Here is a 16333-nt window from a genome sequence, read left to right on the forward strand (position 1 = left end):
GTATAATAACATCTGTAAAACTACTCTGAATTTAACGCGCGCAAAGCCGCGGGCGTAACCAAGTCGTTAATTTATGGTGTAAAATTTTACTGCACTGATATTATGATTTAAAAGTACAGCTAAGTACATATTTCTACGATGATTTTATTACTATTCGCGAGCGCTTCTAACCAGAATCTAGTTCAATAATATACAAATAACTTTAAGTTTGTGGATCTGCGGTAAATTGAAAAGAAACAAAACCCAATATGTTGTAATTATTTTAATTATAAAATACAATAATTAATTTTATAAATTTTCGTTGTACGTCATTTAAGTTATATAATTATTTCATAAGTTTCGAATCCCATTTTGATGAGGCAATTTGAGTATCTATACCCTACTAACTAACTAGACTAATCTATACAATGGTTTTGTGCATAACTTACTTATGTTGTTTTTGTTCGATGTTATGAATTATGTATTTTAACATAATACATAATAAACTCTTTTTTAAATACATAGCTTCTTGTAAAAAATCCATCAATTACATCATACATCGTAAAGAAGCAACGAATTAACTACTTTATTAACGAAATCTTGACAATATGACAAAGAGTGCAACCGCATCATTACGGCAATGTATGCAGCCGACATGTGAGTGACATCATATTTATAGCGTGTACATACATTGGGTTTGCATTGCAAATTATATTTTTTAAAGATTATCATGAAAATTTTATTACACTTATTTCAAATTCTTATAAAATACTTTCACAGATTGTAACTATCATGTAAAAACACAGTAAAATATCGCATATAAAAAAGCTTTATAAAACAAAAAAAAAATCTCAATTATTTCTTATAAGATCGTGTAACCGCAGCATTACGTCACAAGGAACGTGTAGCCGCAGCATAGAATCACAAGGATCGTGTAGCTGCAGCATGGTCACAGTCGCTAGTACGGCCACACCACACTCTCTATCCACGGCACGTAGGCCGCGACGCGCGTGTACACGCCCGGCTCGCCGATGTAGCCGCACGCGCGACCGAATGACGTCACGCCTATTATCGTGTACATACAATTGATTTGTTGGTGCTTTATCTGTAACGGACCGCCGCTGTCGCCCTGGTGGTTGAAACATTGAATCAGTAATATATTAAAAGTTATAGTAATAATGTAATAATGCATTAAAAGTTTATTTGATATTCAAACTCAATAAAGCATGTAATTCAGTAAGAAAAGCCGCTGTAGCCCTGGTGGATATAATAATGATTGAATATATATTTTTTTTAATGTCATAGCGGGCAACTGAGCTGGTGGTTCGCCTGATGGTAAACGATCACCACCGTCCGTGAACATTCGCAAAGGCCTCTGCGAATGCGCTGCCCGCTTTTAGTGGGTAAGGGAAAAGGAACGGATTCATGACAGGAAAGAAGGAATGGACTGGGACGGGTGAGGAAAAGGAAATGGGCCTCCGGATTGAATATAAAAAAAAAATACACACAGATGAATTCTAAGTCATTCAAATCCTAATAGGTAGCGAGTTCACATGACACAAACTTATACTCTACACATGCCGTTTGCGCAAACATAATTGTGCAAGCGTGTGGGTTGTGTAGACCTGATATAATGAGTAATTTAGAAACAGCCTATCAGGCTTTCGCCCTGGCAGTGAAGTCATGAGTAATTTAATCGTAGGTTAATACTTCTCTCCGGTAGTGTAAAAGTAACTCTGGTAGGAAACCAAATTTAAATAAAATTTCAAAAAATATATTTGCGACATAATATGTATACCTACCACAGAAATAAGACGAGAGTTTGGGAATGGAAATAATCTATACTAATATTATAAAGCTGAAGAGTTTGTTTGTTTGAACGCACTAATCTCAGGAACTACTGGTACCAGGAACTACTGGTCCTGGAGTAGACTATAGGCTATATTTGTACTACGGGCGAAGCCGGGGCGGACCGCTAGTAGATATATAAGACTATTCCTAATCAAGAAAATATAAGGGACTATAGTATTAGAAGAAATAAAAAAAAAAGAAATGTCAACGAGGTTATTTTTGCAGTCTGGCCTTATCATCACAACGCCATCACCAACATACCTGACAGGTGTCCTTGGACTTCTCCTTATCACCATAACATATTTGCGTGTTGACATCGAAACCGTTCTTCATCAACCGATTTGGCGGGAAAAATTTGACGCATTCATCGTTTTTGAACTTGTGGAGAATCACCTGGAATGACAAATGTAGGTTATTGTTTTTGAGTATATAATAAAAAGGATTGTCTGGTTTTATGAAAGCACGGTAAAAGTGAAACTTTCTTCCACATCCTATCCTATCCTACCTTATTATTATATACCTTATCCTTTCTCTTTTCTGTATTTTTAAGTTTTTGTTATGGACTAATGTTGTGAGAACTAAATAAAGATGATTTTTATTATTATTATTCTCCTACTGTAATATTATAAATGCGAAAGTTTGTAAGGATGTGTGTGTGTTTGTTGCTCTTTCACACAAAAACTACTGAACCGATTGCAATGAAAAGAAGTACGAAGACAGCTGAACAACTGGAATAACATATAGGCAACTTTTTATCCCGATATTCCTACGGGATACGGACTTACGCGGGTAGAACCGCGGGGCGCAGCTAGTTATGGATATTTAAGTAATGGTCAGCTGATGGAACTATAGACGCCGCCATATTGGCTGCGGCTGCTCTGACGAGCGCCTTCCGCTGTATCCCAGGTCCCAGCTCCGCGGCCGACCGTCACGCGACATGCGATACACAGACCGACAAACATTTCAAATTCAAATTCAAATTCAAAATGATTTATTGTGATTCACAGGTAAGATAAGGAAGGTATTACATTATATAAAGTTCTACTGTGAGAAATTTTGAAAGAATAGAAAAAATTTGATCACGAGGCAGGAAAATATTTTTTCTATTCTTTCAAAATTTCTCATTTATAAAGCACTAGCAAACCCGGCGAACTCCGTTTCGCCACCAAAAATTTTCTGTTGAAATTTTTCCTGAATTTTCTTTGCTATAAACCTCACAGAACCGAAGACCTTTCCAACGAATGCAAAACCGTGGAAATCGGTTCGTACGTTCTAGAGTTATAGCGTCAGGAAGGAAAACCCGACTTATTTTTATATAGTAGATTTCAATGCTATAAAACTAAAAATTAAGTTCTACTGTGATCTGCCTTGTGGCGTACAATTGTCAATTTTTACATAAGTAATTAATTAAGAATCATATTTATACATATTTCTGTTTATACCAAGCACAAAATAACAGAGGCACGATGTGTAATTTTATTGCCCGAATTTGAGACGATAATAAAAGTTACACTTTAAAATAATTAATAGTTTAAAAAAACTAAGAAACACGCTTTTTATAGAAAACCGAACTAAAAAATAGAAAACATATTTTGCAAATTGAAAAATGGAATAATTTCATCAAATTAGTGTATTGTCATCGGTCCTCAATAAATCTACAAAGTTTGAACGAAATCTGGCCGTTTAAAGTGGGTCAAAATCGCGCCCAAAGAAGTCGGTTACAAACAAACGAACAAAGTTTTTTTTTTTTTCTTATTTCTGTTGATTATTATTATTATTTTATTTTACGTTACTTTTAATCATAAATTGTAATATGAAATTACAAATATTATGTATTTGAAATTAAGGGAAGTCACTGTCTTCTGAGATACAGGTAATAACCTAGTTCAGAAGGCAGAGCATCATTGTGAATGTAATATTTTTACTTGCTAATAAATAAATAAATAAATTAATTAAACAAACAAACATACAGGTGAAGCTAATAAAAAGCGTGTAAAAATGGGAGATCCTCTCAATTCGGACTTTTCCCGGGCGTTGGTGCTCTTACCATCAGTCGAACCACCAGCTCAGTTGTCCCCTGTTACATAGAAATGGCGGACATTTTAATTTATGTTCATTTACCTTTTGTAACATATCAGAGCTGGCTCCTCTGTTCTCTGTGGCCCCCCAGCCTGTGGCCAGCGCCCTATCATAATTATTAGGAGCCCCGATATCTAGACAGGCAGGTACAGCTGATACTCCTAATTTCATCCTGGAATTTAAATTGTGAGTTTTTATTTAAAAAAAAGTAAATTATAAAATTATTGAATCAAAAAAGGAAATTATTGAATCCCGGCGATCCTAATCAGGATAATGAGATAAACTCATGAAACTATTGTATTGTCACCGATCCGCGATAAGTGTACAGAGTTTGAATTCAATCTGTCCGTTTGAAGTGGGTAAAATCGAGTCTAAAGGAGTCTGTTACATCTATACTAATATTATAAAGTTAAAGAGTTTCTTTGTTTGAACGCACTAATCTCAGGAACTACTGGTCCGATTTGAAAAATTCTTTCAGTGTTAGATAGCCTATTTATTGAGTAAGGCTATGGGCTATATATGTACCACAGACGAAGCCGGGGCGGATCGCTAGTACAAACATACAGCCAATGGCGTAGCTAGGGGGACAAGCGCCCTGGTGCATAGGAAAAGAATCAGGCCCTCCTCCCCTCTTTCCGCCTTCCTCCCCTCTTTCAAAGCTGAGGTTAGAGGGCCCCCTGAGCTCCGGGGCCCTGGTGCACTGCACCACCAGGCCCTATGATAGCTACGCCACTGCATACCGCTAATATTAGCGTGCTAATAAATACTCACACTCTGTCAGTTTCCAGCAAAGCGATGTCATTGTATTTCCGTGGCGGATCGAACTTGGGGTGTTTTATTATATTTTTGATCTTGTATAAGTTATTACTGTCTATCTGGTCAGTTCGTTTCAATACGCCGAGTAAAGCGTATCTGGTTGGTCCACTGGAAGGTAATGGGAAGATATATGTTCAGTTAGTATTCTTTTTACGCGAGTATTATATATTTAGAAATTAAAGATATTTTTCGCGTTTAAAATCCGTTAGAAAATCTTTGATTTCCAAATATATATACAGAAATAAAGCAATGATACATGTATCTTTTGGCGAAAAAAACACAGTGAGGAGAAAATCAAACAGTTGTGAAAAATATCATCATCATCAGCCCTTATATGTTCCCACAGCTGGGACACAGGCCTCCTATGAGGGTTCAGGCCATAATCCACTACGCTGGCCAAGTGCGGGTTGGCAGATGTCACATGTCATCGAATTTGATTTTCAGACATGCCGGTTTCCTCAAGATTTAATTTTTAGTTTTATAGCATTGAAATGCTTTCTACGGTTAGGCAAGAAACGCAGGTTCGAATCCTGCCTCCTGATCAAATTTTTTCTATTCTTTCAAAAATTCCTCAAGATGTTTTTTCCGGTTTCCTTTCTTCACCCTTCCCAGCCCTGCTTTCCAACCAATCCTTTCCTTATCCCTTTACCCTTGAAATCATTCCCTGGTACTACCTCTGTAAATGTTCACGGGTGGTGGTGATCGCTTACCATCAGGCGAACCACCAGCTCAGTTGCTCGCTGTGACATAAAAATGAATATACATTATAATATGTAGCATATAACAATAATTTTATTTTGATTGGATTTTTTTATGTAAGTGAAAGAAACCTCAAACGGCCGAATATCCCAATCCGATTTCAACTAAAAAAGGGATGAGGAAAGGATTTCAGAAGAAAACACAAGAACGGAATGAGGAGAGTGATGATAAATTAACGGGCAGCCAGCTGCAGCTCCCCCAATAATATAAATCATCATTTTAAAACGATCCCATAACCCTCAATTTCCCAAGTTGGTGAACTCACTTCTCTCTGCTGTACGTACAGTGTCCAGCAGTCAGTATGAACTTCTCACTGATGAGGCTGCCACCGCAGGACCATTCCGCTGAATTCGGATCCTCTCCGAAACCGAGCAAAACCTGTATAAGTTTAAACCTCAATATGTAATGAAGTAGACTTCCTATCCTATCCTACTAATCCTACTAATATTATAAATGTGAAAGTTTGTAAGGATGTGTGTGTTTGATGCTCTTTCCCGGAAAAACTACTGAACCGATTGCAATGAAATTTGGTACGTAGACAGCTGGACAACTGGAATAACATATAGGCAACTTTTTATCCCGATATTCCACGAAGAAGAAAAAACCGCGGGGCGCAGCTAGTTATTAATACGCACTTGGCTAATGAGATTCGGATTAGCTGAATTTGGGCCATTTGGTCAGTTGACCCAATCTTGAGAAGAGAAAATCTCTCCTTTTTATCAAATATCAGAATAGAAAAACTACATCCAAAAAGTAATATGATAGAAACATTGGGTTTACATATATGGTGTATATGTAATTGTAAATACAATTAGTATATTTCTATCTTGTGCACTACCACTCCCCTCCTTCGCAGCTTTCCTCTGCTTTGCGGTTGTCTGGAAGAGATCGCTTGCAAGCGATAAGACCGCCTTCTGTACTTATTTTTTCATATTATATCCATTGTATTGTTCTTTCTTTGTGTACAATAAAGAATTATTATTATTATTATTATTTACAAATGCTGATAATGATTAAAATCATGAAGGTAAGTAGTTGTGATGATTTTTGGTGATGATGAAAGAGCAACATGCGAGTTTCTTGCCGGCTCTTTCTTCTCTGTTTAACTGGTTAATATTAAGTTACTAGACACTCGTCCCGGCGCCGCCCGGATATCAAGATTCCTGTTTTATCCCAAGGGGGCATTTAATCGGGATATATATCCTTTCACTCAAGTTAGCTCATACCCTGACTGTTTATCAAATTTAATTAAAATCCGTTCAGTAGCTTCAGCGTGATTGACGGACAAACATCCAAACAAACAAACTTTCACATTTACAATATTAATATAAAGATGTTTTTCAAGAACTTGAATTAATAAATGTACAAAGTGAGTTTGATGATGATGATGATGATGATGGTGATGTAATAACTCACCATATGCGGGAACTCGTCTTTCGCAGCCTTCACCCCGCCCACAATGAGGTCGGCCGCGTTGTGCTTGCAGTTGTTCACACGGGCCATGTCCCCGATGAGGGCCACGCCCCTCTCGCACGGGTACACCAACGTCTGCTGGTATTCAATGCATTCTGGGGGGTAGATGAAGTATATACAATTTATTATTGTTGTATTAAATCTCTACATATATAAAACTAGCTGCGCCCCGCGGTTTCACTCGCGTGAGTCTGTATCCCGTAGGAATATCGGGATAAAAAGTTGCCTATGTGTTATTCCAGTTGTCCAGCTGTCTATGTAGCAAATTTCATTGCAATCGGTTTAGTAGTTTTTGCGTGAAAGAGCAACAAACACACACACACATTCTTACAAACATTCGCATTTATAATATTAGTAGGCCTAGTAGGATAGGATTCCCGTATGACATTTTTAGTTACCATACTCCACCGAAACGACTGGACCGATTCTCATGAAATTTCGTCTGCATATGGGATAGATCTGAGAATAGGCAACATCCATTTTTTATACCCCTAAATGATAGAAGTTAGGCAGAACAGCGTATGCCATATATAAACACTAGCTGTGACCCGCGGTTGAAACCGCGTAAGTCCGTATCCCGTAGGAATATCGGTATAAAAAGTGCCTATGTGTTATTTCAGTTGTCCAGCTATCTACGAAGCAAAATAGTATTATTATTCACCAATAGATGTCAGGAAAAAAAAACACGAATAAAACACGAATATGACATTTTCTAAAAAAGATTCCTAGCTAGATCGATTTATCGGCCCCGAAACCCCCTATATACTAAATTTCATGAAAATCGTTGGAGCCGATTCCGAGATTCCAAATATATATATATATATATATATATATATATATATATATATATATATATATATATATATATATATATATATATATATATATATATATATATATATATATATATATATATATATATACAAGAATTGCTCGTTTAAAGGTATAAGATATGATTATACTCACTGTCCCACGCCTTCTGTCCAGTTTTCGAAGCTGTCATGGTAGACGGTAGATTTTCACAGCTACCGTCTGAGTCTTCATTGTCCTTATAATCGACTGCTGGTGGTATATACTCTGTTGTGGACGTGGTGGACCTGTAAACGCAAACTGACTTTAAAATAAACTGTGCCTATTTCTATTTAAATTTTTAGTTTTATAGCATTGCTATGCTTTATATATGTGCCTATTTCATCATCAGCCCATATATGTTCCCAATGCTGGGACAGTGGCCTTCTATGAGGGTTCAGAACATAATCCACCACGCTGGCCAAGTGCGGGTTGGCAGATGTCACATGTCGTCGAACTTTTGATGATTGATGAACTTGGACATGCCGGTTTCCCCACGATGTTTTCCTTCACCGTTTCGAGCAGTGGTAATGTTATCCACATGTGCAGATAAATTGAAAAATCAATTTATTTCCTGCACGCTCGCCCGACTTATCGATTTTGAAGGCCGAAATTCTCATAACTGAACCACCACTGCTTACTGTTTATGACAACTGGAATAACATATAGGCAACTCTTTATCCCCGATATTCCTACGGGATACGGACTTACGTGGGTGAAACCGCGGGGCGCAGTTAGTAAGATATATTTCAATTTTCCCTATGGGACAGTTTTACAGGAAAACCAAGAAAACAACTCTATATTCCAATAAGGATGTTGATTTTAACTTTAAGTTTTGTAATATAATGACTGAATAGCAAAATCTATTCTATTATATACTACTAGCTGCGCCCCGCGGTTTCACCCGCGTAAGTCCGTATCCCGTAGGAATATCGGGATAAAAAGTTGCCTATGTGTTATTCCAGTTGCCCAGCTGTCTACGTACCAAATTTCATTGCAATCGCTACAGTAGTTTTTGCGTGAAAGAGCAACAAACACACACATACAAACACAAACTTTCGCATTTATAATATTAAAGTAGGATATTAGTATAGATACAAGACAAGATGGCCGCCAAATAAAATATTTCAAGCAAGGTTTTTCTATTTAACTTGAATTAGTTCCATCAGCTGACTGTCAGTTAAATATCTATAATGTGAAAAAATCACTTTAATTGAGTTTTTATAAAACCACACAAAGCTTTTTTTTTATTATACAAGTGTAGTACCTCTTAGTTGTTGTGGCGACCGGGGTTGTGTCGACACAGCACACAATGGGATCCGGACCAACGAACGAGCATATCTGTCATATGTATTGAAAAATCATCAGAGAAACACAACAAAACACTGCATAAACAACAGTCGATGTAACAATTATGGATTCAAAATTCGAAATTCGAAAATTAAAATACGAAATCGCTTTTCGTATTTCAATATTCGAATTCCGAATTTCAGATAACATTGTTTTTCGAAATTCAAAATAGGTTTTTCATAATTATTTTTCACTAAAGGAGTCACTGACGTCCACCTCTCCGGTGGCAATCCGAATTATGAAATGAGAATCGACAACGGATTCCTTTCAAAGGAAAATGCATCACGTCAGTTGAAAACCCACTTTTTGCATGTGGTAGTCGAGCACGCTTCGGCACGAATTGGGCCAGCTTGCACCGGGGAAGTACCACACCCCCACAGAAGACTGGCGTGAAATAGCATTCTACTGTTTCGTTCGGTGAGTGGGCGAGCCGGAGACCCATATCCTTTTCCTTACTCTTCCTAGTCCTCTCCTTTATTCCTCTCGACAATCCTTTCTTAATCCCTTCCCAATTTAAAGCCGGCAATCCATTTGTAGAGGTGTAAGGTCTGCAATGTACCTTACGCCTCTCCAAATGTTCATGGGAGGTGGTAGCGCTTACCATCAGGCGTCCCACCAGCTCCATTGCCGACTGTGACATAAAAAAGACCCACCACGTTTTGAGCCAATCATAAAAAATAACATTCGAAGAACCAGAGTGCGTCACCATGCATAAGCTACTTTAATGAATAATAATTTAATTATTGTTTCCGACAATCATTTGATACTGTAAGGAAAATTTTACAGCAATTTAAAATGACTGAGCAGGGGGATTAACATTCATACCATATTATAATCAACAATGTATAGGAAATCTGTTTCACTGGTCGATATCCTTTATGAAGAAGTTTTTTTTTATGTCATAGCGGGCAACTGAGCTGGTGGACATCGCCCATGAACATTCGCAAGTAGGTGATCTGCCTATCAGCCTTCTGTGTGCTGCCAGATCGAGACATTCTGTGAGCTCACATCGGCAATCAAACCCGGGACCGCTCGGCTCTACGCTCACTCGTTAACCATTGTACCAAGGAGACGGTTCATTGGGTCGTGGTCAAATTAATATATTCCGTTATCTTTTGTATGAAGAACAAATACCCTTTTATTTACATTTCCTAGGCGTAAACGATCATATATCGTTCGTTTCCACTAACATATTTATTTCTTTACTAGCTTATATATTAGTAGGGCTAGTTGAGCCCCGCGGTTTCACCCGTGTAAGTCCGTATCCCGTAGGAATATCGGGATAAAAAGTTGCCTGTGAGTCTGTCCAGTTAGAAATTAAAAAACGCTTCGAAGCTAAGTAAAACATCCGATTTGAAAAACAAGAGAGACAATGACAATTACGAGTAATGTGGAAAATATGGAAAAGAATACGATGTTGTTGGTTCAGACAGCAATTAGATTCTAAGAAAACTTAATTTATTAGCACGTAGGTACCAATTGGTAGTAAAGTTGAATGATGTCAGACAGTCTGCAGTATCATATTAATTTTATCGGTCTTACGACCATAATATAATCTATTAATAACTTGGTTTATATTATCCTTCCTACTATAATATTATAAAAAGTTTATAAGGATGTGTGTGTGTTTGTTGCTCTTTCACGCAAAAACTACTGAACCGATTGCAATGAAATTCGGTACGTAGACAGCTGGACAACTGGAATAACATATAGACAACTTTTTATCCCGATATTCCTACGGGATACGGACTTACGCGGGTGGAACCGTGGGGCGCAGCTAGCATGTTATAACTGGTCAAAAACTTGTATTACATGTTTTGTCAGCATGTGTAAAAGCTAAGGTAACAATCCGTGAGGTCACTGACTTATTAATTATATCAAATCTATACTAATATCATAAAGCTGAAGAGTTTGTTTGTTTGAATGCACTAATTTCTAGAATTATCGGTCCGATTTGAAAAATTCTTTCAATGTTAGTATTTTTCATTTATAGAGGAAGGCTATAGGCTATATATGTACCACGGGCGAAGCCGGGGCGGACCGCTAGTTCAAAATAAATTTGGAGAATATACAGATTCTTCTGTAGGATCGCGTGATGGTAGACGACTACCGCCCGTGGACATTTACAGAGAAGACATATGCATAAAGTTAGTCTTAGTTTATGAGCATGTTATAAGGAATATTCGAGATCATTTCTTTCCTATCTATTTATGTCTTTCTTCTATTATTCTTTCTCTTTTTAACCGACTGCAAAAATAAGTATCCGATTGTATTTTCTGTTAGCTACCTCATAACTTTTTACTTGGTAATTTTGATGATTCTGTTTATATTGGCAAGTGATTTTTATAAATAAATAAATAAATAAATATTTGAAAGCTGGTGCCTTGTTGGAATCGTCCCTATTAAATTTGGTCTAGTTCGGACATTGTGAAGACGCTTCAGTTCTTTGTTACGAAATAAATATTTCTGAGGTATTTCCATATAGACAGACAAACAGACAGGCACGTCAAACTTTTTGCGTCGGGGGTTAAAAAAATTAATTCACTTAGGGTATTTACCAGTGGTTGTTTCCTCCTTCTTATTTCGTCGATGGCGGGTTGGCAGACTTTTAGATTTTTACAGGTGCCCTGTATCCCATTTTGGTAACAGGACTGACCTAAAAAAGTAAAAATTACATAATTTATAACCTTAAGCTAAAACGTTGGAAAAATCCTTACTGAGATAAAGTAAAAATATGGAATTTTTACTTTATCTCTTTTTTTTTATAACTACCTTCTGCTTACGGCTTGTCATGCTTTAAATTCAGAGTAAAAACCCTTTTCCATTTTTTTTTCTATGTTATTACACAAATAAACCTTCCTCTTAAATCATTCTACCTATTGAAAAAGAACCCGACAAAATTTGTTGCGTTATTTTAAAGAATTAAGCATACAGACACAGACGACGGAGAGCGACTATGCAGCAACTAGCTGCGTCCCGCGGTTTCACCCGCGTAAGGCCGTATCCAGTTAAAATATCGGGATTAAAAGTTACCAATATGTTATACCAGTTTTCCAGCTGTCTACGTACCAAATTTCATTACTATCGGTTAAGTAGTTTTTACGTGAAAGAGCAACAAACACACACACATCCTTACAAACTTTCGCATTTATAATATTAGTAGGATAGTAGGATAGGAAGTAGGATAGTAGGAAGTAGGATTACAAAATCTATTCGATATTTGTTACTTTGATATGTACTTATAATAAATGAGCCACGGACTTAAAATCGACAAGTCGAGGGTTCGAGGCCTGGTGCGCGTGCAGGTAATAAATTGATTTTTAAGTTTTTCTACACACGTGGAAAACCACTGCTCGAGGCGACGAAGGAAAACGTTGTTCATAAACCACACAAAGAATTAAAAAGTACGAAGTCGTGTGACATCAGCCCATACATGTTCCCACTGCCGGGACGCAGACCTATGTTGGTTCAGCTTCCTCTTTGCTCCAAGCCATAATGCACCAATCTGGCCTTGTGCGGGTTTTTATACAGGACTACCTCCCATGATGATCCTATTTAAGTTTAATCTTGTTCTAACAGTTTGTAGGAGTATTATTTTTGTTAAAAATTTAATATTATTTAAGATTTCCACATAAAAAACAATACCTATCTATTATTTAACTAAGCAAAACAATGGTATTTTTTCCATCTTATAATTTTTAATCGCTTATTCAGTATAATTACGTGTAATTAAAGTATTTACGTAAAGATAAAAAATCTTATATAGGCACTTCACAATCGGTATTGTCTGTAATCTGTATTCTCTGTCGGTCTTTAAAGTAGATAGTGCCCTCTGGACGCTGGACCCCTAGAGCTGGGCGGTGAAGGGTTTGGTAGGATGGCTGATTTTTAATTTGGTGGATTAAAATTAAAAGGAAATACTGAAATTAAAACCAATCTATTTCTAATACATTGTATTAAATACAGAAGGAACATGCTCTAAGGATACAAGTTATGATAAATTATTTTGAAAAATCTTCTCAAAACGTAGCGTCATAAAATTTGTTATTGTTTCGATAATTAATAATTTTGTTGGTTAATATCTTTTAATAATCTAGAGCGATGTACATTACTTTTGAGTGTCATTTTTTTATGTCACAGCGGGCAAATGAGCTGGTGGTACGCCTGATGGTAAACGATCACCGCCGCCCGTGAACAGAGCAGAGGTTCGCCCGCGTAAATGAGTTTTTGCTTTGAATCGCAATGTTCCGATGAGAATATTACAAAAATAAAGTAACCTAAGTTATTTCTCATTACATCAGCTATCTGTCAGTGAGAGTCCCCATAAATCGGCCCAGTCGTTCCAGAGATTGGCAGGAACAAGTAGATAGTCAGACAGACAGACAAAAATTGTAAAAATGTAAATTTTGTGTTATGTACCTTATATTTATTAATACGTCATATGTATTAAAAAACAGGTTTACAATATTACAAACAGACACTCGAATTTTATTTATACGTATAGATGTATAGACTAACTGTTCGCACAAGTTTCCTCTTATATTTTATGAGTGTTCTTTATTAGCGACGCTATCCTTATGAGTCTGTAAATGCACCATCAAACACACAGCGTGAAGTGGTGTAAATATGCATTTGCGATTTCACATAGAACCCATGCAAACAAAGCCGCGGGAAAAAGTTCTTATAATGATGTACTTACAAGGTAAATAAGTTTTGACCTATAAAAACGTGTAAAACAAAATTAAAATAATAGCCTCAGACTTGGCAAATTACCTTCGCAGCATGGAATAAGTCGATTATTTATAAAACTGACAAAAAAAAATGTAATGTAAAAAAAATACATTGAACCTACCTTCGTATTGTCCTCTCGACGCACATATTAAAGCGAAAAACACAAATAACAACATCGTTTCACACTATTTCACTTTTCAAGCAGTAGTTTGTGTATAAAAAGTATTATTTACAAATAATTGACGATTCAGCCAGTCATGTTGCCTCGATAAAAGTTATGAAGCGACTGGAAGTTGGCATACGACGTAACTGTCAACTGGCATGATAGGTTTTAACTTTTAATTAAGCAAGTTCCTTGTTATTGCTGTTTGTATTTTATGAAATGTTTGTTAACTGTCATTTAGATTTTGCGTTTGACAGTTGTTATGGCGGGAAAATGTGTTTTTTTCTTCTACGCTTAAATTTGATTTAATGAATCAATGGACGTCACAATAGACGTCATAATTAGACCAAAGAGCAGTTAAAATAAAACTTATAAAAAATAAAATTAAAAATACGCTTTTACAATAGAATCAAAAACAATTGTCTTACTTGTTTTTACACAGAGTATACATAATGAAATTATTTTATCTAACTATCTTGGCGATTCTAATCAGGATAGTAAAAACTTAAATGATTGCATTGTCAACGATCCGTGGGTATAAAAAGTTTAAATCAATTCTGCCCGAGTAAAGTGGCACAAAATCGAGTCCAAAGGAATCGGTTACATACAAGCATACAAACATAATATAGGTAAAAAGTTAAGGTAGAAGTATTTATGTTCCTAAATGTGAATTGCTGATAAACTATTCTTAGCCCCCGTCGCTAAAACAGGGATGTTATAAGATTCAATGTCTAACATTTACTAAATATAAGGTGTATTGAATCATAGAAAATCGTTTGACCCACTTAAAAGTTACAGACAACAAACACAAAAACTAATTTTTTAAGTTGTTTACTAAGTTCTTTACAAGGTTTGAGCTAGTTTGTCGAAAATAAAAAGTGCGCCATATTAATTAGATAATTTAAGACGAAATCCGATATCCACCCAAACAACAACAAACATATTATAACTAATCGAATAAATTAATAAATAATCATTTATCCATTAATGCCCAACCTCAATAATTACAATTTAATTAAATAGTTCTTTAATTAATAGAACAAAATAATTTTTGATGAATGATTCGAATTTTACGGAACTGCGCCGGAAGGACGTTTATGTATCTTTTAGTTTTATTCTAATGGGCTTTTTAGATTTTTATTTGATGGGCGAAATAATAATAAATACATTTTTAAAAACTACAAAACAACTTTCTTTACTAAATGAATCATCTGAATTGTCTTACTATAAGAATACGGAGATACGAAAGCAAAGAATTTAATTGTTGCGATCCTAATCAGTATAATAGGATAAATTCATGAAATGATTGTATTGTCAGCGATCTTTGCTAAGTGTATAAAATTTAAATTAAATCTGTCCGTTTAAATGGGTCAAAATCAAGTCTAAAGGAGTCGATTAAATATAAATATACACGTAAAGCTGATAAAACTATGTTAAAAGTGTAAGATATTAACATTAAATATCTGTGTGAAATAATTAAAGAATATTTGTGACTAGTGATTCCTGATCTTTATAGAAGTTAAAGCAAATATATTCTGAGATGCTATTTCTGATAAATTCAGATAGATGGCGCTATACTCAAAAAGTGACATGTATGATAATTGCCAATTTTCTATGACCACGCATTTCTACTAATATTACATATAACATATATAAACGTGAAAGTTCGTTAGTATGGATGGATGTATAGAAGTTGACAGTCTTTATAAATAATAATATAATATAATATAGCAATACTTATAATATAGTATAGTATCTGTATGAAATTTGATACAGAGATAGATTATAGTTGAGATTAGCACGTAAGCAACTATTTATCTAGATACCACGCAAGTGACGCGGACTACAATATATAGAAATATACAAGTTAGAAAAGCATAATAAAAAATAATTTAGAACAGTTGTTTATAAGCATAGACCGGTTTGAGCAGCATTTGTCGTGATTTTTTCCTTATTGTGTCATTGAAAAATATTTGTAAAGGTTGTTCGTACGGCAGGCGGTAGTGACGTTACGAGCTGTCATTGTTCCATTAAAATTATTTTTCTTTCAACCATTTATTAATTACCTAGTAGTATTGGCGGGATTCAGTTTAAGAAGCTAATGAAAATGATTTCCCCAGGTGGATGATAATTATGTATAACTAGCTGCGCCCCGCGGTTTCACCTGCGTAAGTCTGTATCCCGTAGGAATATAGGGATAAAAAGTTGCCTATATGTTATTCCAGTTGTCCAGCTGTCTACGTACCAAATTTAATTGCAATCGGTTCAGTAGTTTTTGCGCGA

At 35.8% G+C, this 16333-nt stretch overlaps 1 protein-coding gene across 1 annotated transcript; it reads right to left on the bottom strand.

The window, feature by feature from the left end:
• Positions 1–311: 311 nt before the first annotated feature.
• Positions 312–14193, bottom strand: LOC119838988 (serine protease snake-like). The gene is made up of 10 exons (XM_038365146.1): positions 14009–14193; positions 11715–11812; positions 9074–9147; positions 7924–8054; positions 6901–7052; positions 5750–5862; positions 4681–4833; positions 3952–4081; positions 2092–2223; positions 312–1108 (listed from the first exon to the last, which is right to left on the bottom strand). The coding sequence occupies exons 1-10, from the start codon at positions 14061–14063 to the stop codon at positions 938–940; spliced, it is 1209 nt and encodes a 402-aa protein (XP_038221074.1). The 5' UTR covers positions 14064–14193; the 3' UTR covers positions 312–937.
• Between the last annotated feature and the right edge of the window lie 2140 nt (positions 14194–16333).

This window comes from Zerene cesonia, unplaced genomic scaffold (genome assembly GCF_012273895.1).
Source record: "Zerene cesonia ecotype Mississippi unplaced genomic scaffold, Zerene_cesonia_1.1 Zces_u007, whole genome shotgun sequence".
NCBI classification, from domain to species: Eukaryota; Metazoa; Arthropoda; class Insecta; order Lepidoptera; family Pieridae; genus Zerene; species Zerene cesonia.